The following is a 25,825-nucleotide window of genomic DNA, read 5'->3' as shown; positions in this document are numbered from 1 at the left end:
ATGCGCCTGACCAGGCCATCGAAAGAGCATTCCCCAAGGAGCCGCGATGGTGACCCCTGCTTGTATAGAACCAGCATTTCCTGTTGTCTGGGGTAGCGAACAGGTTTATGGACAGAGTGCCCCAACGTGTGAAGACCCTGTCGAGTGTCTCCTGATCCAGTTCCCACTCGTGACAGACTGATTTCAGACGACTCAAAGCATCTGCTGTCGTGTTGAGGGTACCTGGGAGATGCTCTGCTTAGAGAGCGATTTTCTGGAGAATTGCCCATTCCCATATCTTCTGGGCCTCCTTTGAAAGAAGTTGAGAGCTCGTTGCACCCTGTTTGTTCGCATAATGCATGGTCGTCGTGTTGTCTGTACGGACCAGGACGGTGGAGTTCCGTATTCTCGGAAGAAAAACCTGTAAAGCTAGATGAATCACCTTGAGTTCTAGAAGGTCGGTGTGGAAAAGGGTTTGCTCAGCCCGCCCGTGGCTGCTCACTTGAAGGCCCAGCCTCCCAGAGAGGTGTCTGTGGTAAGTAACAGGGGAGCCGGAGTGACTGTGAAGGTGAGACCCTGAGAGAGGTTTTCTCTGACCATCCACCAGCTGGCTGCTACTTTCATAAGAGGAGTAATGATGATTTTATCGTCGAAAAAAGCCTTCTGTTTGACGCCACTGCAAGTCCAGCTGCTCTTGGAGCTGGCACATTCCTAGCCTACAATGCGGAATTAAGTGATTGCAAGATAAGATCGATTCTAGAAGAGATTTGTAAAGGCTAACAGATAGAGACCGCCTTGCTTGTAATCAACAGGTGGAGATTATCAGTTTGTGCTGTCTTTCCTCTGAAGGAAAAGCTTTGCAACAAGCTGTGCCCAGAATAGCCCCCAAAAACGTGGCCGACCTGGAAGGACAGAGAACTGACCTCTCCTTTTTGAGTTGAAGTCCCAGATGACTGAAGAGTTGAATACACTTTCAACTGCTTCCGATGCGGTCTGAGAAGACGGTGCTTTCACCAACCAGTCGTCCAGATAAGGAAACACTTCTAGCGTTTGTTTTCTGAGAAATGCTGCGATTGGGGCCATGAATATCCGCGGCGTGGATCTGAGTCCGAAAGGCAGGACTTTGAGATGGAAGTGGCCTTTGGCTACTGTAAAGCGTAAAAAACGACCTGTGCGCTGGGTGGGTGGGGACATGAAAGTATGCGACCTCGAGGTCCAGGGTGGCCATGTAACCTCCAGGATTGAGGAGCCCCAGAATGTCCTGTAAGTAGACCATCTGAAACGAGAGCTTGATGAGATAGGTGTTGAGCTCACTCAGATCTAAAACAGGACACCACTTCTCACCGGTCTTTTGAACCAGAAAGAACCAGGAGTAGAAACCATCTCCCTGTTGAGAGAGAGGGAGAGAGACCGGTTTCATCGCTCCTTTGAGGAGTAGTTGATGAACTTCTAGATGTAGAAGATGAAGATGCCTTAATTCGGTGGCTCACGGGGCTTTGGATGGTGGTTGATGTTGGAATTCCAGAGAATAGCCAACATGAACTACAATCAGAATCCACTGAACTGATGTTATCTGTTGCCAGCTTTGGAAGCATTGGGATATCCTGACCCCCCTCCCTCCCCTGGTGATACATGCAGGAGCAGTAGGAAGAGCCAGCAAGCGGCTATTGGCGCTTAGAGGAATCCTTCCCCTGGCGCCCTTGTCGTCATCTAAAATTTGAGCGCGATAAAGACGATTGGCCCGGTTGTTAAATATATAGTGTCCGGTAAGACGGAGAGGCTTGTGAGTAGGAAGAAAGGGGTTGTTGATAACCTCCTCTGTAGGAGGGAAGGCCTCTGCCCCTAGCTCCATGGAAGGGGACCTTTCCACGAAGCCAGCCTTGGCAACGAACAGAGAAAACGGAAGGCCGTGTTTGCAATTTCCATTGCAGCATCGATTATCTAGGAAGATGATCTTTCTCCTTAAGGAAGAATCTTCTTTGCCTCCTACCTTCGAATCCCCTGGCAACTGGTCCTGAAAAAAGGGACAGATCGCTCCAAATCTGACGATCATACCGACCAAGAATTGCCAAAGCGTTGGGTGCCCTGACGAGTAGACTAGACCTAGAGGAAAATCTCTTTCCTGCGTTATCCAGACGTTTTTTTATCTGGGGGTGCTGTAAGTGATGCTGCAGGATTCTCTGGGCCGCCTGAGGAATTGCAGAGCCCAGTTTAGGCTGGTTTACCCGGCAAGCAGGGCTATCCTCCGGTAGATCCCACTTCGCCTGCGGTCTGGAAGATCTGTATCCCCTTGGTCATCAACCACAGCACATCCTGATGGATAATAGGAGTAGATGGTGGAGGATCGTCTATTCTTTGCAGTGGCAGTGATGGTACCCGGGGTGTGAAAGACACAGAGGGCAGCACAATGGGACTGAGTCCCATTCCGGAGCTACAGTTGATGTTGGAAACCTCCATTTAAAGTCCGATAGCAAACACTGCAAGCCCAAAAACAAGGAGGGCGGCATACAGATCATACTCCCCTTGACATCTCTATGGTAGTCCTGGAGAGAATTATAAACTTGTTCCCTTTCATACCACTCTTTAGAATCTTTCTCATGGCACTTAACGTGCAGCTCCGAAGGGCTATGGGCATAACCGAAACGACCATCCTCATCAGAGTCCTCTTCTTGCAGGAGGTGCGAAGGTTATTGAGGGGTCACCCTTCTAGGTGAAGTGACTTCAAGAGTCATGAGGCACTTCCTCTCTTCTCCTGTAGAAATATCCATCCATACTAATATTATAAAGAGAGAGCCCAAACCTTTGAGGCGGGTAATCTCAGTAACCACAGCACCAATCACAACACCCAATACAGCATAGGAAAGGGCAGTTGCAGCAGAAGGACATAGGCTATTCAGACGGCCACCATATCCTTTTAGTTTTATTTTTAGTTTTATTGTTTTTATTAACTTTTCAAGAAACAGTGGTGTTCATCACAATCATATAGTGCAAGACATACAATTGTACCGTAGGACACCATATACATTTAAAAGGTAATAGAACCGTACCAGCAAAGTAGTCCCTTGTGGGCGTGTCTGCGTTATGCTGTGGGCAAGGGCTGGGGGCGTGACTAACGCAGGGGGCGTGTGGCATGGCCATCACATCGTGGGATGTGGGCGTGTGCTGGGGGCGTGACAAACGCCGGGAGCGTGTGTCCGCCCTTCATGCCATGCGAGTCGTACATACAAGCGCCAATTACGTTGCTGTGCAGCATCAAAGGGCAAGCTGGGGGCGTGACACGCTGGGGGCGTGAGAAACGCTGGGGGCGTGTGTCCGGCCATCATGCCATGTGAACGCAATTGCGCCGCATCAAGGGGCCCACTGGGGGCGTGAGAAACGCTAGGGGCGTGTGCTACGTTCCGCCCTTCATGCCATGTGGGTCATACATTAATCAGAAGATCGCCTGCTGTGGCCGTGTGCTGGGGGCATGACAAACGCGTTTAGCTGGAGGCCTGGTAAGTAACATTACTGCAGCCTCTCCTGCGCTGTTACTGAACTCTCTCATTCAACAAAATTAGACGCGCCTGCTACCATCAACCAGGGCTCTAGCCGGGCTCAGGCAGCGGATCAGTACACTAATTACACGCGCCTGATAACATCAACCAGGGCTGCAGCTGGGCCTCAAGCGGGGGAACACGCGCCTGCTAACATCAAACAGGCCTGCATCTGGGCCTCAAGCGGGGGAACACCCAAAGGAGCGTGTCGCACAAGTTACCACTTGTGTAATGATATATCTCTAAGAGACATTAGTTAGTGATAGATTCCTTACCTTAGAATATCCCCAGGCGTCAGACTGGATCCGGAAACTTTTGCGTAGCAATACCCCTGCGCGTTGGTAGGCGTCGTCCGTGGCTCCGCGTCCGTCGTCTGCCTCGTTAGCGCCGGAATGACGTCGCCGGAGTACTTAGACGCCGCCCTCGCACGCTGACGTCAGTTCTGATACGCAGCTTTTCCGCGCCAGATACGCAGAGCCATGATAGAACCAACACTGGTGCCATGAAACTAGGGCCCTGAAAGGGAATGACCTTAACCCTAGATATTGGTTCGCAGAACGGGGAGGATGGGTGGTTCGGTAAGGAATCTATCATTAACTAATGTCTCTTACAGATAGATCGTTACACAAGTAGTAACTTGTGCATCTGAAAGAGACACGTTAGTGATAGATTCCTTACCTTAGAAAAGATACCCCAGCAATACCAACCCCGGTGGTGGGTCTGCAAACCAATAATCACACCAGAAAGTCCTGGAGGACGGAAAGGCCAAAGAAGCCATCTCTCCGGACTGGACTGTCCAGGCAGTAGTGTCTCGCGAACATGTGCAGCGAGGCCCACGTAGCTGCCTGACAAATGTCCTGCAAGGGGACTCCCCGGCCCAGGGCAGTAGTAGTCGCCATGGCCCGAGTGGAGTGGGCCCTAAGCCCAACAGGAGGTTCCTTTTTAGCCAAGGAGTAACACACCTGGATGCACAATACGACCCACCAAGAGATGGTCCGCTTGTGCACCCCCTGTCCTTTCGTAGCGCCCATGTAACCAACAAAGAGTTGGTCATCCACCCGGAACTGGCGTGCGCGATAGAGATAGTAAGAGAGCGCACGTTTTGGGTCCAGACGGTGGAGCCTCTCTTCCTCTTTCGAGGGATGCGGAGGCGGAAAGAAGGTGGGCAAGGTGATGGACTGCCCGATGTGGAAGGCTGTGACTACCTTGGGCAGGAAAGAGGGTCTTGTCCTTAACACAACCTTGTCCGGATGGACAGAAAGGAAAGGAGGTTTAGATGAAAGAGCCTGGAGCTCACTCACTCTCCTGGCAGAGGTGATGGCAACCAGGAAAGCAGTCTTCAGAGTAAGAAGACGGAGAGGTTAGTTATGAAGTGGCTCAAAGGGAGTGCACATCAGATAAGTAAGTACAAGGTTCAAGTCCCACTGAGGCATCACAAATGGAGCAGGAGGGAACATGTGTGTGATGCCCTTCAAAAACCTATTAACAATTGGGGATTTAAACAAAGATGGTTGATCAGGTAGCCTTAAGAAGGCGGAAAGGGCAGAAAGTTAGCCCTTGATAGTGCCCAGAGCATAGCCCTGCTGGGCAAGAGAAAGAAGGAAGAGGAGAACCTCCGAAAGGGGGGCAGAGAGTGGATCCACAGCCTTTGCTGTGCAATATGCCACAAATCTGTTCCACCTGCAGGCGTATACCGATTTTGTGGAGGGACGCCTGGCTGCCAGAATGACATTACAGACTTCAGGAGGCAACTGTCATCGCTCAATCTCCAAGCTTGTAGGTGGAGACCGGACAGGTTCGGGTGGAGGACCGTCCCCTGCTGCTGCGACAGAAGGTCCTCCCGAAGAGGCAGACGAATCAGGGGATCGACAGACATGCTGAGTAGCTCTGGATACCAATATCTTCGTGCCCAGTCCGGAGCCACAAGGATAACCTGGGCCCGGTCGCGACTGATCTTCAGCACTCTGGGCAGAAGTGGTATAGGCGGAAAGGCGTACAATAGACCGCAACTCCACTCGCGACGAAAAGCATCTCCGAGCGAGTGCCGGCTTGGAAATTCCAACGCACAGAACTGATGACAATGCGCGTTCTCTTCTGTGGCGAATAAATCTAACCAAGGCTCTCACACACGCTGAAAGAGACCTTGCGCCACGTCCGAGTTCAGACGCCATTCGTGATCCATCATGCACCGACGGCTGAGTTTGTCCACCCTGTCATTCAGAGTACCTGCCAGGTGTTGAACCACCAGGGTCACGACCTGATGTTCCAGCCACTGCCGTAGGCGCAGAGCCTCCTTGCATAGGGTCCACGAACCCACCCCGCCCTGTTTGTTGCGGTACCACATGGCAGTGGTGTTGTCCGTGAACACCTGCACTACACTCCCTCGGACAGAGGGGAGGAATGCCTTCAGCGCAAGACGGATCGCCCGCAGCTCCAGAAGGTTGATGTGGAGCTGGGACTCCGCCGGAGACCAGAGGCCTCTGATCTCCGCCTCTCCCATGTGGCCCCCCAAGCCCTGGAGGGACGCGTCCATCACAACTATGTGCTCCGGTTGGGGTAGGGAGAGGGATCTGCCGCTGACCCAATCGCATTCTGTGAGCCAACACTGCAACTGTCTTGCAGTGCCTTCCGAGATCAAGACATGGTCGGACAAGTTGCCCTGATGCTGGGCACACTGAAACTTCAGGTCCCACTGCAGAGCCCGCATCCGCACCGGACGTGATGCACCAGAAGGATGCAGGAGGCCATCAGCCCCAGAAGCCGCAGCGTCAACCTGACCGAGACCCGGGATAAAGGCTGAAAGATCGGAATCGGAGCCTGAATACCCCGAACCCGCTGTTCGGGTATAAACCCGAAACTGCGCCGAGTCTAGAACCGCTCTGATGAAGAGGAGCTTTGCAGAGGGACACAGGTGTGATTTCGGCACATTGATGGAGAACCCCAGCAGGTGCAGGTGCAGGAGGTCGGCCGTAGTTTGGAGGTGGCTGACGACTGTCTGGGGCGAGCCCGCCTTCAACAACCAGTCGTCGAGGTAGGGGAAGACTGAAACCCCCAACCTGCGTAGAAGAGCTGCGACCACCGCCATCACTTTCGTGAACACCTGTGGGGCACTGGTAAGGCCGAAGGGGAGCACGTTAAACTGAAAGTGCTCGTGGCCTACCGTGAACCGCAGGTAACACTGGTGGGCCGGCAGGACGGGGATGTGAAAATAACCGTCCTGCAAGTCCAACGCTACCATCCAGTCTCCAGGGTCTAGGGCAGCTAAGACCTGAGCCAATGTCAGCATCTTGAACTTCTCCTTCCTGAGGAAGCCGTTGATGTTCCGTAGGTCCAAGATAGGGTGTAGGCCCCCTTTGCCCTTCTTGGGTACCAGAAAGTAGTAGGAGCAACAACCACACCCTACTTCTGGCTCAGGAACGCGCTTGATGGCCCCCTTGGCCAAGATGTCCGTAACTTCCTCTTGCAGAAGTTGCAAGTGATCCCCTGACACGCGGTGGTATTGCGGTGGCATGGCTTGCGGGGTCGCCTCGAAGGGGAGGGAGTAGCCCCTTCGGACGATTTGCAGCACCCACATGTCCGACGTGACAGTGCGCCTGTGGAAGTGGTGATGGCGAACCCTGCCCCCCACTGGCGTCACATGGGCCTGAAAGTACGGACTAGGAGGGTTTTGAGGCGGATGCTGCAGGGGGAGGTGTGGACTGGCCTCGCCGTTGTCCCCGACCGCCGCCACTGCGCTGTGTATTAGTCTGCGGTGTGTGGCTGGCAGCAAGTGTGGGGGCGCCCCTTCCTTGGCCACGAAAGGAGCGAAAGGCACCCGTTTGCTGGCGTAGGGCCGAGAGGCCCAAGGACTTCGCTGTAGCCCTGGAGTCCTTAAAACGCTCAAGCGCATGGTCTGCCTTGTCGCCAAAGAGGCAACGGCCAGCAAACGGCATGTCTAGAAGGGTGGCCTGGACATTAGCCGAAAAGTTGGCGGTCCTCAACCAGGCGTGGCGTTGAACCGCCACCGTCGTTGCCATCGCTCTGCCAAGTGAGTCCCTGGTATCCAGCCCACATCGGAGTGAATAGCGTGCCGCATCTCGACCCTCCGCAAGGGCTTGGGCGAGTTTAGCCCGGGCCTCCTCCGGACATTGTGGCAGCACGTCCGCGACCGTGTCCCACAGAGTGTGGGTGTAGCGACCCAAGAGGCATGCGGTATTGACTGACCGCAGTCCCAAAGTCAGGGACGAGAACACCTTCTTACCGAATTGTTCGTACCTCTTGGACTCCCGATCGGGCGGAGCCGTCGGGAATGCGGTCTGGGAAGTAGAGGAATGGATAACCAGCTTCTCAGGGGTGGGGTGGGCGGACAAGAAGCAAGGGTCGCCCGGAGCCGGGCGGTAGCGTCTGGCCACGTTCCTATCTACAGGCTGACCTGTAGAGGGCTTGGACCAAGTGCCCAAAAGAACGTCACACAAGGCCTCATTAAACGGCAGCAGAGGCTCAATGGAGCTTGCCTGCGGTTTAAGGACCTCAGTGAGGAGGTTAGTCCTAACGGCCACGACGGGGAGCACAAGGCCCAATGCAACAACTACAACAACACTACAACACTACACTGTAGGCAGCCCCCTCCTCCAAAGCCACGGTTGGAGGGGAGACCAAACCAGTGTCTGGCGAAGTGTCCAGGCCACAAGCATCCCCAAGCTCATATGTCCAGTCCTGTTGAGATGGCACTCCTGTGCCAGAGGGTCCACAGACCCCTCCCAATCACCCTCGTCACCTATCACCAGAAACTCGGGTTCAATCGACGGGGCTCCGGCACTGGAACCGAATCAAGGGTAGGATTGGGGACGGCGTCGCCCGCAGGCGGCACCGGGGGAAGACACCCTAGGGGCCGGCGTCGGTGAGGTCAACCGGCGACGACCCGGATCTGGAACCGGATCCAGTGGAGGCCTGCGGCGCCGGGACCGAAGTCGCCGGCGATGCCTGGGTCGAAGCGCCCGACGGCGCCACAGAGCCCGGCGGAGGAGGGAAAGAGGGGGGGTGTGGGGTGCTCGGAAGAACGGTGACGCCTTTCTGACCGGTCATGCCTCTTACCGGAGGACCTGGATCCTGAAGACCGATGCAGAATCCCGGAGCTACGAGGGCTCCGATCCCGCGACCGGCCGACTGCCGGAGCTCAAGCCGCTTGCGGGACCGCTCCCGCCTAGCCTTAGACTTCAGGGCCCGGCAGTCGGAGCAGGTTCGGTCGTCGTGGTCGAGGCCTAGACACTGAAGACACCGGCGATGGGGGTCGGTAACCGACATCATGCGGCCACACTTGGAACAGGGTTTGAACCCGGGCATCCCTACCGGCACCGTAGAAGTCGTAGCGACTCGAGAAAAACAGATCAAAAAAGTTTGGTCAAAAAGTGACTAAGGGGTAGAGCTTCTCCGGATCTGCGCTAGCTGGCGTGGAAAAAATAAGAACTGACGTCAGCGCGCGAGGGCGGCATCTAAGTACTCCGGCGACGTCATTCCGCCGCTAACGACGCCGACGACGGACACGGAGCCGCGGACGACACCTACCGACGCGCAGGGGTATTGCTACGCAAAAGTTACCGGATCCAGTCTGACGCCTGGGGATATTCTAAGGTAAGGAATCTATCACTAACGTGTCTTTCAGATTGCCGGGAGAATTACTGCAGCCTCTCCTTCTCGCTGTCACTGAACTCTCTCATTAAACGGATTTACCCGCGGCTGATACACGCGCCTGCTATCAACCAGGGCTGTAGCCGGGCTAAGGCGGCGGATCACTACACCAATCAACATGCGCCTGCTAACATCAACCAGGGCTGCAGCAGGCCCTTCTCCGTCGCTATTCTAATGAAACAGAAAATGTTGTCTACCACGAGATTTTAAAATAAATTGCCCTTGCCAAATACACACATTACACACACTCTATTTCATATCCAGACAACGTCGGGACGGGCTGCCAGAGTATATATATATATATATATATATCCATCAACGCTGTCGTTGACTTGTCGTCGACACTGCAGTCGTCGTCGACGCTATCGTCTACACTGCCGTCGTTGACGGTGTCGTCTACACTGCCATCGTCGTCGATGCCGTGGTCATCGACACTGCCATCGTCGACGCTGTTGTCGACACTGCCATCGTCGTCAACGCAGTCGTCGTCGACACTACCATCCCAGTCAATGCGGTCATCGTCGGCACTGCCATCCTCGTTGTCGTTGTCGACACTGCCATCCTCGTCGACACAGCCATCATCGCCGTCTATGCCGTCGTAGACGCTGCCATCGTCGTCTACACTGCCATCGTGGTTGACGCCGTCGTCGACCCTGCCATAGTCGTCGACACTGCCATAGTCGTCGACGCTGTCGTCGTCGACCCTGCATCGTCGTCGACGGTGATGTAGTCGACGGTGCCATCGTCATCGTTGTCAATGCCGTCTTCTTCTTCGACGATGGAGACTATTTTCTCCTGTCTTTCCTCACAAGGAAGATAGGAGGTTTTAGCTAGACTCTCTCAAACGAGTTTCTCCTGTTATAAGTCCCTTCCTCTCCTTTACACCTCGGTGAGATTCAGGTGGACTGCGCCTGTCAGACCCCCGGGAGGTCTTTTTAGAGGCTTTTGAGGAATTTCCTTTGTAAGTCCCTTCCTCTCCTTTACACCTCAGTGAGGAGATTGTTGGACTGAGCCTGTCAGACCCATGGGAGGTCTTTTGAAGGCGTTTTGAGTGCGCTGCTCACAAGAAACAGGGTGAGATCGGATTCCTTCTCAGATCTTCGCGAAGACACAGCAGACGAGGCCTCATCACTGTCATACTAGAGACTGGATCTGTTCAAGATTTTAGCTTCTGGAACCAGGTAAAAAGTCGGCTCTCACGAACCCTTATGTTCATCTTACCTAGAACTTGTGGTCCGGATACAGGCAATAAATGCCATCTTTATTAGGGTCATTCACCCAACTTCTCCTTTTACAGCAGGTAGCACAAGCTCTATAAAGGCCTTTTTTCTCTATGTCTGATGATGAAACAAAGGGGAAAACAGCTTCCTGAAGAGAATACAGTTGAAATCCAAAAGTTGAAGAGAAATCTGAGCAGAGCTCAGTGGAGACTCCCTTAGCACAACGTGCGGTAGAAAATCTGAGGCTCTGAGGCTCTCTCAGGAGGGTTCTATGGGGTGAGGCTATTCTGATCGGTTGTTGCAAGTTTTTGGTCTCTTTTACAAAAAGAGGTGCATATGCTACAAAACGAGATGAGGCCTAGGCCTTTCTTTCTCTTTTGTACCTACTGCTATGGTATTTTCTATTTACGAAGGCTCCCATTCCGACGACGGGATCTATGAAAGTTCCAATACTGGGGCAAGTTCAAATTTGCTTTTTGAAATGTGTAAGAACGTTAGCTTTCAATGCAACAAAGTACATGCAATTCTGAGTTTCAACAAGTTTATGCCTATTATAAACAAGTTGTCTTGATGCTGAAACCTTCACTTTCTAATATATAAAAGTAATATTTACGAGTGAAGGGAACACCAAAGGCAGGTTTGTTCGAGGGCCCGCAGATCCTGGAGTAAGACCTAAATCTTCTATCGATTAATAATGTGGCCCAGCTGAAACAATGGGACAACCTGATCACAAGGGTCCGAGCATCGGGTTGACCCTGCTTGAACCGCCATTCCTCACCATATCGCTGTTTGGCGTTCGGACATTTTGACACAATGTACAATGAACGTGCCAACATCGTTCGTCTAGAACTAGATTGATCCCTACTTCAGACTCCCCAGGATATTGCTGCATGGATTAGCAAATTTAGCGGCAAGGGATTTAAAAACCTGTGCTGTCCCCCTAATCCTCTTTTGTCCTCTTCACCTCTGGATCTGGAAAAAGACAAGAGGTAGAGAGAGGGCACACCGGTCGCCATTTAGGACTGCTTGATGTTATCAAGTGACTGTCTATGCTCTGTGTGCACAAGGGTGACTCCTTATAACCAGAGGCAGGACAAATTATTTTACTATCAGACACTGACTTTGGTAGCTGGTCTAGGTAGAATTCTTCAGAGTTGGAGTACGATTCCCTGAGTTTGAGGATCAACTAGCAGACCTTTTTTTGGGGGGAGGGGGCGGGTTGCCCGTGATCTACTCACTCTGCAGCATTAATTGTGTCAAAAGTGATCATTTTTATGCCATAAAACCCCTTCATTTGAAGTTTCTTTACAATATCCATGAAGGTTTGAGCTAGGCACAGTGACTGGTTGTAGAGTGAGGTGGGTGTTGAATTGCCTTTCAGGCCTACCCTGGGGATGCCCACAGCATGACCATGCAGGGACGATTCCGGAAAAAGTTTCCTGGTTCTGTAACTATACAAACCCTGTATTCAACCGCAGGTTATGTGCTTGTCTGGGTATATCTTATGAAATTGTTTCCTGGTGGCGGGAATCTGACCCGTGGGTGGGGGAGGAGGGGTGTAAATATTGTACATGGGTGAAATGCTGTGTCATCATGTGCATCGTCACAACATGTAACGTGTTTTTCAGTGTACACATTTGTATACAATCTGAACCATTCGTAAACCTGCAACTTTATAAGTTGAATACCGCAAACTTGTCAAGTGTACTTCTTTCTTAATTGGTGGTGTGAAGGTTGGGGCACATATGCGCACACTGAAGACCATAATGGTTTTACGTGGTTTGAATAATAGAAACTCGCATGTTGTTCAGTGGCACACCCAGCCAGTGTATGTTTGGAAAGACCCCTTCTATTCAGACCTGGTACCTATCCTCTGAAGTTTTACACAGTCCACCTTCCTCTCAGCAGTTTTTGTTCCTCCCTGAATGTCTGCCTGCAGCAGCTCCTGCTCTCTGCGCCGCCTCTCAGCCTTTCATAAGACTCTCACCTCACTGCAAACCCTGCACCGCCCCAGCCCATCACTGTTCTATTTATACATCCGTTAACTTTTCCAAATATTGCGAGCAGTTTTGTAAAAATCACTGCATTTTCACAAAACTGCCAATTGAGTGATTGTTTTGCAAATCGCGAAATCCTGGAGGGTCTGCCTAAGGGTAGTATGCAAAGGTTGATACATGAATACGGATTTCTGAATTGGCCTAATGAGATAAAATAGTTTTTATTAAACCCAAATGCACCATTTTTAATAAGCATATCTTTAAAATAGATCAGAATTGTTTCATGTGTGGTATTTTGTCTCATTTTCGGTCGTTTTCTGTATTTCCTCTGTCCTTATTTCCACTCATATCCTATTTTCTATGATTTATCGTTCTCTGATCGTGCCCACAAATCTGTAGACCTCTTGTAAGTCGTGGCTATCAATATGCAGGAATTCACACTGGGTAGGACACTACATCGAAATGCTATTTAATAAACAATAGTGGCTAGGCCGTATGTCTGCAAGCATGTGTGTTCCTAATGAACAAGTTACTTACCTTCGGTAACGCTTTTTCTGGTAGATAGAGTATCTGCCTGTGGATTCCTCACCTTGTGAATATCCCCCTTGCGTCAGCAACGTTCGGAAAATTCTTCGTAGCACGCCGGCGTGGACGACGTCATAGGAACGCGGCATCGCGCGCAACTCCGTCTGACGTCACCAACTCCTTATTAGGGCTACGTCAACGTGATGACATCAGTTCCGCCCTTTTTTCCGTGCCTTTGAGGCACCCGGACGGACCAATGACAGCAAATATACATATATACAGTGTACATAGTACATACAAATCAGAACAGTACACATAGTGCGCAGCAAAGGTATCAAAAACCCAATATATATACAAATAAACCCAGGTATAGCAGAACTGAAACGCGTCCCCCAGTGCTCCTTGCATCGGATACTGGAGGCTGTAGAATGACAGGCGGTGAGCATTCTCGCGAGTGGCGAACAGGTCCACCCGAGGAGTCCCCCACATCTGAAAGATGTCGTAAACAACCTCCGGATGGAGCCTCCACTCGTGGTCGGCATAGAACTGCCGACTGAGAACGTCTGCACGTACGTTCAGAACTCCGGCTACATGATTTGCCACCAGACAAATCTGATGGTCCTGAATCCAGGACCAGAGACGCAGAGCCTCTTTGCAGAGACACCGCGACCCTACTCCTCCCTGCTTGTTAATATACCATATCGCGGTCGTGTTGTCTGTCAGGACTTGAACCGACTGACCGCGAAGGGAAGGGAGGAAGGCCTTGAGCGCCAGACGTATCGCCCGCAACTCTAGAAGGTTGATGTGAAGCAACCTTTCCTCTGGAGACCAAAGACCTTTGACCTCCAGATCCCCCAGATGAGCACCCCACCTGAGAGTGGATGCATCGGTTATCACTGTGGCAACCGATGGAGGCAGTTGGAAAGGCTTTCCTTGAGACAGATTGCCTTCCACGCCCCATCAAGACAGATCCGCTGCAGTTTCTCCGGAGATCCTCACTGACTCCCTGAGATCTCCGTTGTGCTGATACCACTGCCTGCGGAGGCACCACTGGAGTGCCCTCATGTGCCAGCGTGCATGGTTGACCAACAGAATGCAAGAAGTCATCAGACCGAGCAGACGAAGGACCTTCAGGACTGGAACGACCACTCCATTGTAGAATAAATGAATCATTTCCTGTATGTCGCGAATCCTTTGAGGTGGAGGGAATGCACGACATACAGAAGTATCCAGTACCGCACCTATGAACAGGTTGCGCTGGGAGGGCACCAGGTGAGACTTGGGTACATTTATCGAAAAACCCAACCTGTGCAACAACTGAGTTGTCTCTTGCAGATGAAGGAGCACCTTCTCTGGCGACTGCTTTGATCAGCCAGTCGTCCAGATACGGGAATACAGGTATTCCCGACCTCCTGAGATGTGCTGCCACCACTGCCATCACCTTGGTGAAAACACGAGGCGCAGTAGTAAGTCCAAACGGAAGGACCGCAAACTGGTAGTGTTGCGACCCTACCGTGAAACAGAGATACTTCCTGTGCGACTTCAAGATGGGGATGTGGAAATAAGCATCCTGCAAGTTGATCGACACCATCCAGTCTTCTTCCAACAGCGCTTGAAGAACCTGCGCAAGAGTGAGCATCTTGAACTTTTCCTGCTTCAGATACAAGTTCAAGATCCTGAGATCCAGGATTGGTCGAAGTCTGCCATCCTTTTTGGAGATCAGGAAATACCGGGAGTAGCACCCCTGACCCCTCTCCTGCTCCGGAACCACCTCTATCGCACCCTTTCTGAACAGTGCCAGGACTTCTTCCTGCAGGAGAAGCAGGTGGTCCTCCGAACAATAACCTTGGCAAGGAGGGTAATTGGGAGGGAACTCCTGGAAAGGAAGTGCATACCCATTTTCTACGAGATTGAGAACCCAAAGATCTGATGTAACCGATTCCCAATCCCGTAGAAAATGAGTAAGCCGACCCCCTACCGGACCCCCATGATCCGGAATGGCGGATCTAGGGCTGCTTTGCTGTTGTAGGTGGGGGGGGGGGGGGTATTAGAGGAGGAAGTAGAGGAGGAAGAGGCCTGACGTCCACGACCACGACCCTTCTGTCTACCTCTGTAAGACTTGTACAGAGGGTTCTGTTGCTGCTGCTGCTGCTGGCCTTGTTTGAAAGGACAAAAGGAGGACCTGCCAAAGCCCATGAACTTCCTGGTGGCCGAGCCTTTCGCTTGCAGGCCCAAACACCTAGCCGTCGCCCGGCTATCTTTGAACCTCTCTAAAGCTGCATCCGCTTTCTTCCCAAAGAGGCCAACTCCGTCAAAAGGCAAATCCATAAGAGTAGCCTGTGCGTCAGCGGAAAACTCTGAGGACTTTAGCCAAGCAGCTCTTCTGGTAGCCACTGAAGAACCCATCACTCTAGCCACAGAGTCCGCTGTGTCCATGCCACTCTGAAAAACCTGGCGGGCTGCCGCCTGAGTGTCCAAAACAACCTCATTAAAGTTTTTCCTGTCTTCCTCCGGAAGCTTAGCTGACAACTGCCTGACCGAGTCCATTAAGGCATGCACATACCTTCCTAGTAAGCAAGTAGCATTCGTTGATTTTAAAGCCATGCTACCTGAGGAGAAAACCTTTTTAGCAGCTTGATCCAACTTTTTGGAGTCTTTGTCCCCAGGAACCTGGGGAAAAGAGCCTGCTGATCTGTTCGCACAAGCGGCCTGCACCACCAGACTCTCCGGCGAAGGGTGAGATGGCAAGAACTCAAGGTCTCCAGGAGCCACCCTATAATGCCTCGCCACTGATCTAGACACCGCAGGTGCAGACAAAGGCTTTTTCCAGACCTCTAAAATCGGTTCAGTCAGAGCCTCAGTGAATGGCAGAGTCGGCTCAATGACTGAAGAAGGCGAATGAAAGACCTCCGTAAGGATATTAGACTTGAACTCCACTGTAGGCAAAGTCAAGTTCAGCAACTCAGCAGCCTTTCTGATCACCATATGGTATGGCACCACATCCCTAGAGGGCGCATCCGAAACCACAGGCAACCCCCATTCTGGAGAAAGTTCAAGACTGCTTGCACTATGCAGATCCTCAAAGCAATCCTCATGCTCCTGAAGCTCGCTTTCCTTCACTTCATGATCCCCATACTCCTTCTCCTCCAAGAGATGCTGGGCTCTACGCCTCGACCACTCCAGACGAATCGAAGTCGACGGATTCGGTAACTACTCCGACGGAGTCTGAGCCGGCGTCGAACGAGGAGCTGGAACAACAGGAGGTTGAGAAACAGGAACCGGCGTCGTGCCCCGATCAAAACTTTGAGGTCGCTCCGGACCCTGCGAAGCCATGCGCGGAGTCGATGACCTCGGCGGCGCCGTACCGAGCCAAGGAGGATATGGAGTCGGCATAAAAGGTAGAAAGGGCGCCGGGGCAAGAGCTTGGGGGACACCCAAGTTAAAAGACAAAGGACCCATGGGACCCGCAGATGCTTCAGTGGGGTACATTGCCCTCGCATATACTCCAAACATAGCATTTAGGAAATGCGAAGGGTCCTGACCAGGACCAGGAAAAGAAGGGTATGAACCCATTCACGGCTCTGCAGGAGGCTGCTCCAGATTCGGCTCCTCCTGACCCTTAAGACCCTCCAGGTCATCCTCCGGAGTCGGTGACTGTGGAACTTCCACGACCTCCTCATGCTCTGAAGACTGGCCCAAAGCCGGATTCGGAACCAACTCCGGTTCCGGTGTATGCTCTCGAGACCGTATCGGCATGGCTCCACCAGCAGGAGACGGAGACACAAAGTCCTTGTGATGTTTCCGAGAAGACCTCTTCTTCGAGTCCGATGACCCCGAATGATGGCGAGAACTATGCTTCTTCCTCTTATGTTTTCTCTTCAAGGAACCCGAAGCATGCCCAGAAGCTGACTTCGACGCCGACTCCGATCTGGCCCTCGACCTCGATCGCGACCTCGATCGTGACTTCAATCGCGACCTCGATCGAAACTTCGATCTTGACTTCAGCCTCGATCTGGAGCGTCTTGATCTTGATCTGGAAGATCTATTGGCTTCTTTACCTTTAATCTTGGCTATCAGAAGTTTAGCCACCCGCTCTCGCAGAGCCTTCGGATTCATCTTAGAGCAGGATCGACAGCCCTTGACGTCATGATCCGAACCTAAACAGCACAAGCAATCATCATGTGGATCGGTAATCGACATCATCCGGGCACACGAGCCACACTGTTTGAAACCCGTCTTCTTCAACGACATCCTCGACGAAGTACAGGAACAGTAACAGACAAAAAGCAACAAAGTCTCTATCTGTAACAAAAGATCCCAGAAACCGTTAGCGTCGACGACACGGAAAAAAGGGAACTGATGTCATCACGCCGACGTAGGCCTAATAAGGAGTCGGTGATGTCAGACGGAGTTGCGCGCGATGCCGCGTTCCAATGACGTCGTCCATGCTGGCGTGCTACGAAGAATTTTCCGAACGTTGCTGACGCAAGGGGGATATTCACAAGGTGAGGAATCCACAAGGCAGATGTATCTATCAGAATTATAAGTCCAGACAATTCTTGTGTACGGTGCTCCAAGGAGATGAAATGGCCACCACACTACAAAGGAAGGAGGCAATGCTCAAATAGTAATAGGTAATTCTCCTGAGCGCCAAAGTATAGAATAAAGTCCTAATTCTTCCAGTTTTCTTTAATTTTCTTATTCGGATCTTCTCATACATTCAGCAATTAGTACAATTTGTTGGCTACATACAGGGACATCTACTAACAACTTAAAGGTACTACAGGCTGTGAATAACTTGCAAGCCTCACGAAAATCAGCAATAACATTCATATATGCAGCTGTTTGTGACTTGAGAGACATCTAACTAAGTTTTATAGGGCAACAGTTTTGTTAAAGGCTTCAAGATGTAGTTTGACTCAAGAAGGACGACTAGTAATGACTTGCGGTACTGCAGCTAGCTACGCCAAAAGCTAGGCCTGTTAGCTTTGCAAACGCTGGTTTGTGACTAGGTCGATTTTATTTTCAGTTGCTGAGCAAAACTGTGGTATGTTTATTTGCTACTTTCCCTCTTCTCATCGGTCTGTTGTTCCCCCTCCCCCTATGCCACTGTTTTTCAAATTGTTTTAATTTATGTTTTACAATGCCACAGGAGCTGCAACATGGTACCAGACTCCTTGCTTTTTGGTTTTGTGCACTATTTAACCTTTAATACACCAATCCAAAATGGCTATCGGCCATGATGGAAAGGTAAATTAAAAATGGCAACTGATGCATGCACAAGTGTTGTGAATCACAGACCGCCCACTTTTGGCATTAGCTAACAGCAACGCATAGAAGCATTAGCAAATTCAAAAACTCGCTTTGTTTAAGGGTCAGACCCGTTGGCTTTTCAAATGCCTGTTCAACATAGGTAAACATATGGACTAAGCACAGTCAAAAACAGGCACAGCAATATGCTACCCCCTAGATAGATTTTGTGATAAAAATCTTCCTAACAACTGGGCAGGAATATTGATTTTTGGTTTCCCAAACCCACACAGGGTGCTAAAACAATATTAAGTAACTCTGGACAAAAAGTCTACATAGTAAGACTTTTCTGAATTAAATTGCCTTTGTGAAAGACATGGGTGAAAATAATCCTCTCGCATCATGATCGTATTGTAACATCTATATTAAACTAGCAACTATATAAGCTCAATTGTAGTCTTTAGAAATTGAATGATGTGATCTACCCCATGGTCCACGTATGTAGGTAAAGTAGAGTTGAACACCTGATCCATTGCTTTATATTTTACTCCTGGACTGAAAACCTGTTCTTAGTTACTTATCTTCGTACTAATATCTAGTGAAGGAAAGGCATACTAAGGAGACATTCAATTTCTTAGCAATTACATAGGGTACAAATAAGCATATAAAGGACTACTGAAGCTAGCTATCATACACTGCGCCAACCAAAGTAAAACATTTAGTAAGTAAATAATGAGATATTTGTTGTAGTCTTTGAATACTAGGCCAGTGTGAACCTGGACAAAACTTACATGGATATCCTGTTGCCTATTATACTCAAAGAAGTTAGTCTGAGAAGGTGACATTCCAAGGTGGCGAACCAAGCTGTCCTTTAGGGTACTGACACAGTCTGGAAGGAAGCCACCTGTTTTTACTGAAAACATAAAGACATCAGCCACCTGAAACGAAGAAAAATAAAAAGTAACTCCGCTCTAAAAAGGTAATTTGGTACTTGTAACGCAAATAACCTGACAAAGTTAGGACAAGAACACCAGCAGTTGCACTTGTACAATGCTAAAACCACAGCTGAGGATTCAATATTTCTAAACAAAATTGCATATACATCATATCCGTTTTTTTGGGAGATGCAAATACATGTATTCCAAATTTAGACTGCGCAACTCATTCAGGAATAAAAACGGACTCCTAGTCCCCGATTACATATAGGTGTAACATAACCACAACATTCAGTGTAGCAACATTAAACTGTGGACACCATTGTGTGCTACAGCCCTAAATGTTATATACTCTACTTGAAACACATTCACAGTCTATTCTACAGCTGAATTAGTTTGGACATTGATATAGTTCATATGTTTTTAAAGCCTACCAGGAAAATAAGAAGGAACTAGGATAGGAATATAAGAAGGAACTACTGTTGCACCACTATCCGAAATGGTACAGAATTAGGCAGCTTTGAACAAACTTCACTCTAGTTGGGAATGTTTGTTATTTTTGTTAGCATTACAAACTGTTAATCCAAAATCTTCTTTAAAAATATCTGAACTAAAAAAGTGTGTATTGAAACAAGAAAAATGCCACAGGCTAAGACAGAATTATGAAACCGTTTTAGTAAACTGAAACAAAAACACAAGTTATTGGACACCATTCTAAATTCTTGTGTGTGTGTGTATATATATGTGTATATATATATATATATATATATATATATAAAAAAAAATATATATATATATATATATATATATATATATATATATATATATATATATATATATATATATATATCTCCAACGAAAATCACTCCTTCTGGATCCCGAATTCAATGTTGTCCAAACAATTCAAAATCAGCGCGCTCTCAGGAAAAAAGAGGAGTATGCCGGTCTGATATTAAGTGCTGTTTAATCACAACGCGTTTCACCAAACAAATGGCTTGATCACGTGATTGTATGCTAGCAGTTCATAAGTTAAATAACATCCACAGTACAATGAACATAAACATAGGACTACGGCAGGGGTAATAGACATAGCTGAAAGATCAGGCATTACATGATACAGGTGCGCGCAAAGGAATGTGAAACAATGTAAGCATTGCTTAAATAATGAATGAAACAGCTAAATACTCGCCGTTATATACTATAAACAAAAACTTCCCACTTGGTGTTGCTGGAATGTAAATTATATATCATGGGTGGCTGATGAGATGTGTGCTCTCATCGTGTACGAGAGGTCTCGAGACTCCGCCCTTCGTGAACACGAATACCACGCCCAATGCGTGACATGAAAAAATGTACATTGTCACGTCGTAAAATGACGAATGCTGCGCATATCCTGAAACTGTGTGCCCCTTTCACAATTTAGTCTTGACAGGAATATTGTCTTGAGTGGCAATAAGAGTACAACAACAATAGAGTATCTTGATGTCAGAGTGGAGATTAAAAACAACAAAGTTCACACGTCACTCTTTCGTAAGAGTACTGCAGGTAACAGTATGCTGCATGCCCTCAGCAGTCACCCTGATAATCTAAAATGGAGCATTCCGTTTGGTGAACTGCTGAGGGCAAAACGCAACTGCAACACTACTCAGGGTTTTGAGGATGAAAGCAAGACCATGATGGCGAGATTCAGAGAAAGGGGTTACCCTGAATGGGTTCTGAAGAAAGCAAAGACGAGGGTTAACTCCATAGATAGAACTGAAACCATCAGTGACAAATCAGGGGATGATGATAAGAACGGACAAACCACCAGACTCATCCTTACGTACAGCTCAGATGCCCAATCCATAAAGAAAATCATAACCAAAAACTGGGATGTTCTTAAATGTGATAATGTACTAGGAGCAGATCTTCCCACTAGACCCAGTATCACGTACAGACGTGGAAGGAATATACGTGATATGTTGGTCCACAGTGACATCACGGTATATCCCCGTACCAACATAGAAGGTATTGATGGCTTCTATCCTTGCGGACACTGCAAGGCTTGTGCCAACAGTAAATCGTGTAAGGAGGTCACTCACAATGGGATTTATAAAAGGATTACATCGTTTCTCACTTGCAGCTCCACATTTGTTGTATATGCCATTACATGCACGTGCAACAAATGGTACATTGGCAGCACTACGTGCATGGCCAAGAAGAGGATATTGGAGCACACTAGAGCCATCACCAACTTTGACCCCAAATATCCGGTGGCTCGTCACTTCAGAGAAACTCATTTCTCCAATGTGAGGGAGTTGAGCTTTATTGTCCTGGAACAAATCACGAAGAATCCCAGGGGTGGTAATAGAGTTCTGAAACTGCGCCAAAGGGAGTCCAAACTCATCATTGATTTCCAAACCAAAACCCCGGGGGGACTGAATGAAAATGAGGATTTATCAGTACATCTTAAAAAATAATATGTGTAATTTGGTGTTCAGGTCTCCGCTTGACACCAGGGCTCTGGTGTCTTTGTTTGCAATGTGTACAGTATTTTACAGAATTCAGTTTCCTCCAATTGTTTCCTTTTTCCTTCTCTTTGTCTAATCAGTACCTTTGTCCTGATTGTTGTTTTTATTGTACAATATGCTATCAGTAGCTTGAGCAGAATTGACTGTAATCATGTTTTTCGTTTTTATTTATTTGCAGGCACACACGAGAAGGGGCCCTTTCTCACTTATATTTCACGTTCACGGGACTTCTCCCCTTCTCCTGTTTCCTGTTCACGGGGGCACTGGTTTGCTTGCTAGACGTGAGAGCGGCACAAGAGGGTAACTGGTGTGATATCTTGTAGACAGGGATCATCATTGGATTCGGGCACTTGCCCATCATTTAAAGACTAAATTGTGAAAGGGGCACACAGTTTCAGGATATGCGCAGCATTCGTCATTTTACGACGTGACAATGTACATTTTTTCATGTCACGCATTGGGCGTGGTATTCGTGTTCACGAAGGGCGGAGTCTCGAGACCTCTCGTACACGATGAGAGCACACATCTCATCAGCCACCCATGATATATAATTTACATTCCAGCAACACCAAGTGGGAAGTTTTTGTTTATAGTATATAACGGCGAGTATTTAGCTGTTACATTCATTATTTAAGCAATGCTTACATTGTTTCACATTCCTTTGCGCGCACCTGTATCATGTAATGCCTGATCTTTCAGCTATGTCTATTACCCCTGCCGTAGTCCTATGTTTATGTTCATTGTACTGTGGATGTTATTTAACTTAACTTATGAACTGCTAGCATACAATCACGTGATCAAGCCATTTGTTTGGTGAAACGCGTTGTGATTAAACAGCACTTTATATCAGACCGGCATACTCCTCTTTTTTCCTGAGAGCGCGCTGATTTTGAATTGTTTGGACAATATATATATATCACCAATTACCGCTCCGGCGCATGTATCCACCAACGGAGAAAGACACGGACTCCAAAATCAGCATACACTGCTGGATGCAGTGACTTTATTTAATTATAAATGGTGTGAGATATCGGGCAGGATGACGCGTTTCGGCTAACGTGTAGCCTTGCTCACATATATATATATATATATATATCAACAAAGTTTGCCCTGAAGCTTGAAGTTGCCACTCCACAAAGGAAAATTCAGCAGAACTCTTTAATTTTCAAACCGGCTTTCACATCCAAATTATTTCAATATTCCCTTGCGCGTTTCAGAGCTCCTGCTCCTTCATCTGAGGGAAGCCTGACAGTCACGGGTCTCTGCAGCTGGCACTCATACTGACTAACAGTCCTTTTATTGGCCTCTGACGTGCCTCATAAGTAAAAGTTCTCAGCATCCTGGGATTTGTAGTGTGCGCTGCAGCCTTGCTCCCTTCGACTGCATACTGGCTATTTATATTATTTCCAAGCCCTCCAGTGGGCCTCCGGACATGAGCCCGGTTTGTATTTTTAATTCCTTCGTGCTGCTGGTAGGAATTCAATCAATTTGAGACCTGCAGACCTTTAATTCTTTGGCGGTGCAATCTTCCACGGCCAGGCTGCCGCGTAATATATCAACAAAGCTGAGAACTTTTACTTATGAGGCACGTCAGAGGCCAATAAAAGGACTATGTTTGTCAGTATGAGTGCCAGCTGCAGTAGCTCTGAGACGCGTCAGGGAATATTGAAATAATTTGGATGTGAAAGCCGGTTTGAAAATTAAAGAGTTCTGCTGAATTTTCCTTTGTGGAGTGGCGACTTCAAGCTTCAGGGCAAACTTTGTTGATATATTACGCGGCAGCCTGGCCGTGGAAGATTGCACCGCCAAAGAATTAAAGGTCTGCAGGTCTCAAATTAATTGAATTCCTACCAGCAGCACAAATTAAACATCTTGAAAGCGTGGATATGTTACATGAACTTTTAAAGAAATGGCATGGCAAGCAGATGATAGAACTGGAGGAATATTTGTTTTAAAAAACGACAAATCCTACTCTTCCTACGTTTTATCACCTGCCCAAGGTCCATAAAAACATTGACAACCCGCCTGGAAGACCGATCATTTCGTCTCTAGGGGGATTAACTGAGAACCTGTCCAAATTCCTAGATCACTACCTGTTCGAGTTTGTACTCTCCCTGAAGTCATACATCAGAGATACATCTGACCTCATTGAGAAAATTGAGAACCTACAATGGCAATCCACCTATGTACTTGTGACATTAGACATCACGAGTTTTTACACGTGTATCGAACACGAAAAGGGCCTTCACGCTGTAAAATATTTCTTGGATAAGAAACCACTAAAATATGCCATGCACAACAAAATGCTATTAGAATTGATTCAATTTTGTCTACATGATAACATCTTTTTATTTCAGGATGATATATATAGACAACTGTCTGGCACAGCGATGGGCTCCTGCTTCGCCCCCAGCTATGCGAACTTGTTCGTTGGCTGGTGGGAGGAGCAGGTAGCCTGGGCCCCTGAACACGTGACATCAAATAACAAGGTGGTGGCCTGGTGCAGGTACATAGACGACCTGTTCCTGGTATGGGATGGGTCAGTAGGAGAGGCAAAGGAATATATACAATTGCTGAACAACAATGAATGTAACCTGAGATTTACGGGGGACATTAGTCAAGAGAAGGTCAATTATCTAGACCTCCAAGTAAGCGTTAGAGATGGGAAGATTTGTACCTCGCTGTACCGTAAACCAACGGTAGGAAACAGAGTGTTACACGCCACTAGCAGTCACCCCAAAAGACTTATTAATAGTATCCTGTATGGAGAACTACTCAGGTTAAGACGCAATTGTACTCTAGACAAAGATTTTGAACAGGCAGCTAGTGAAAGTATTGACAGATTCTCTGATAGAGGATACAAACGTAACCTCTTGAATAATGCCCTATATAGAGTGAGAAAACTTCCCAGACATTCTCTTTTTGAGAAAAAGCTACGCCAAAACACTAATGGTCAAGTCCGTATGATTACCCCCTATTCGGCCAACTCATCGAGATTGAGATCTATAATGACAAAACACTGGCATATTTTAAAAACTGACCACATTGTTGGTCCAGATATGCCAGTTGTTCCATTGATCACTTTCAGGAAGGCCAGAAGGTTACGCGATTACATGGTTCAGAGCCATCTAAATCCTATACGTAAGAGCCAGGGAACACTCAAAGATGCAAAGGGCTTCTTCCCTTGTGGTAAATGTAAGGCCTGCGCATCTAGCAAACGTACATTAACATACGAGGTGAGAGGCTGTAAGGGTGGAAAGAATAAACAAATTCATGTCTTGCCACACAGATCATGCGATTTACTGTTTGATGTGTCCTTGCCAATTGAGATACATTGGCAGCACAATCAATCCGGTGAAACTGAGAGTGCTAGAGCATATGCGGGCGATCGTAAATAGGGATTTCTCTTACCCGGTCGCTCGGCATTTTGCTATAAAGCACAATAGCAACAGGGATCTATTGAGGTTTTTCTGTGTGGACTGCGTGTCCGAAAATCCACGAGGAGGCAACAAATTACAGATGCTCAGAAGATTAGAATCCCGATATATTATTGATTTAGAGACCAAAGCTCCGGGGGGTCTCAATATGGGGGAAGAACGGTCATATCATCCGGGCTAGTTTTGATAATTAATTGTTAAATGCTAATTTTGAGAACTGATTATCAAATTTTGATTGCCAGAAATTGAGACATAATGAATTCTGTGAAATTGTGTGACCTTTATGTTATGGCAAAACTGATTCTGTGAAGTAACTTGGATAAATCAATGTACTTGATAACAGGGTTTAGAATTATATGGAAGGGTGCCTTTACTTAGCATCAACAGTGTGAATATGTTGTTGAGGGGCTTTCATGGACACACTGTTATTCTGGGAAGTGGCAGCCTTATTGGCTGCAATTGCCGATACACGGCAAGATTACAACAAGATGACCGATAGGTTCTAGTGTTGAAATGCATAATCTATATGTTTTAACCGAAGGTATGAATAACTTGTAGACTTCGTGTCCCAGAAACAGTGTGTCTATGTTTCCCACACACATGCTAGTTTGTATTTATCCGTATGATAAATTATAGCCTTACCGATATACGGTATAAGTATGATGGATGAGGCATATGAGGGAATATATATTTAATGTTTATACTGTCAGATGCGACATAAAACATTCCAAGATGGCACTGATGCAGAAATGCTTACAGAAGTCCTATTTTT

The 25,825-nt window shown here is 48.2% G+C and overlaps 1 protein-coding gene across 5 annotated transcripts in view; it reads right to left on the bottom strand.

The window, feature by feature from the left end:
• Positions 1-25,825, bottom strand: part of EXD1 (exonuclease 3'-5' domain containing 1) — a 930,113-nt gene that overhangs the window by 81,072 nt on the left and 823,216 nt on the right. For 4 of the 5 annotated variants that reach the window (XM_078659594.1, XM_078659592.1, XM_078659595.1 and 1 more), the window contains one exon: positions 18,963-19,109. The exons of the other annotated variant lie outside the window; for it this stretch is intronic. In XM_078659594.1, the coding sequence (XP_078515720.1) occupies positions 18,963-19,109 (147 nt within the window). The remainder of the gene's footprint in view (positions 1-18,962; positions 19,110-25,825) is intronic. 5 annotated transcript variants of the gene reach the window in all.

The sequence above is a fragment of the Lissotriton helveticus genome, chromosome 9, assembly GCF_964261635.1.
Source record: "Lissotriton helveticus chromosome 9, aLisHel1.1, whole genome shotgun sequence".
NCBI lineage: Eukaryota > Metazoa > Chordata > Amphibia > Caudata > Salamandridae > Lissotriton > Lissotriton helveticus.
This window is presented reverse-complemented; position numbering and strand designations above follow the sequence as displayed.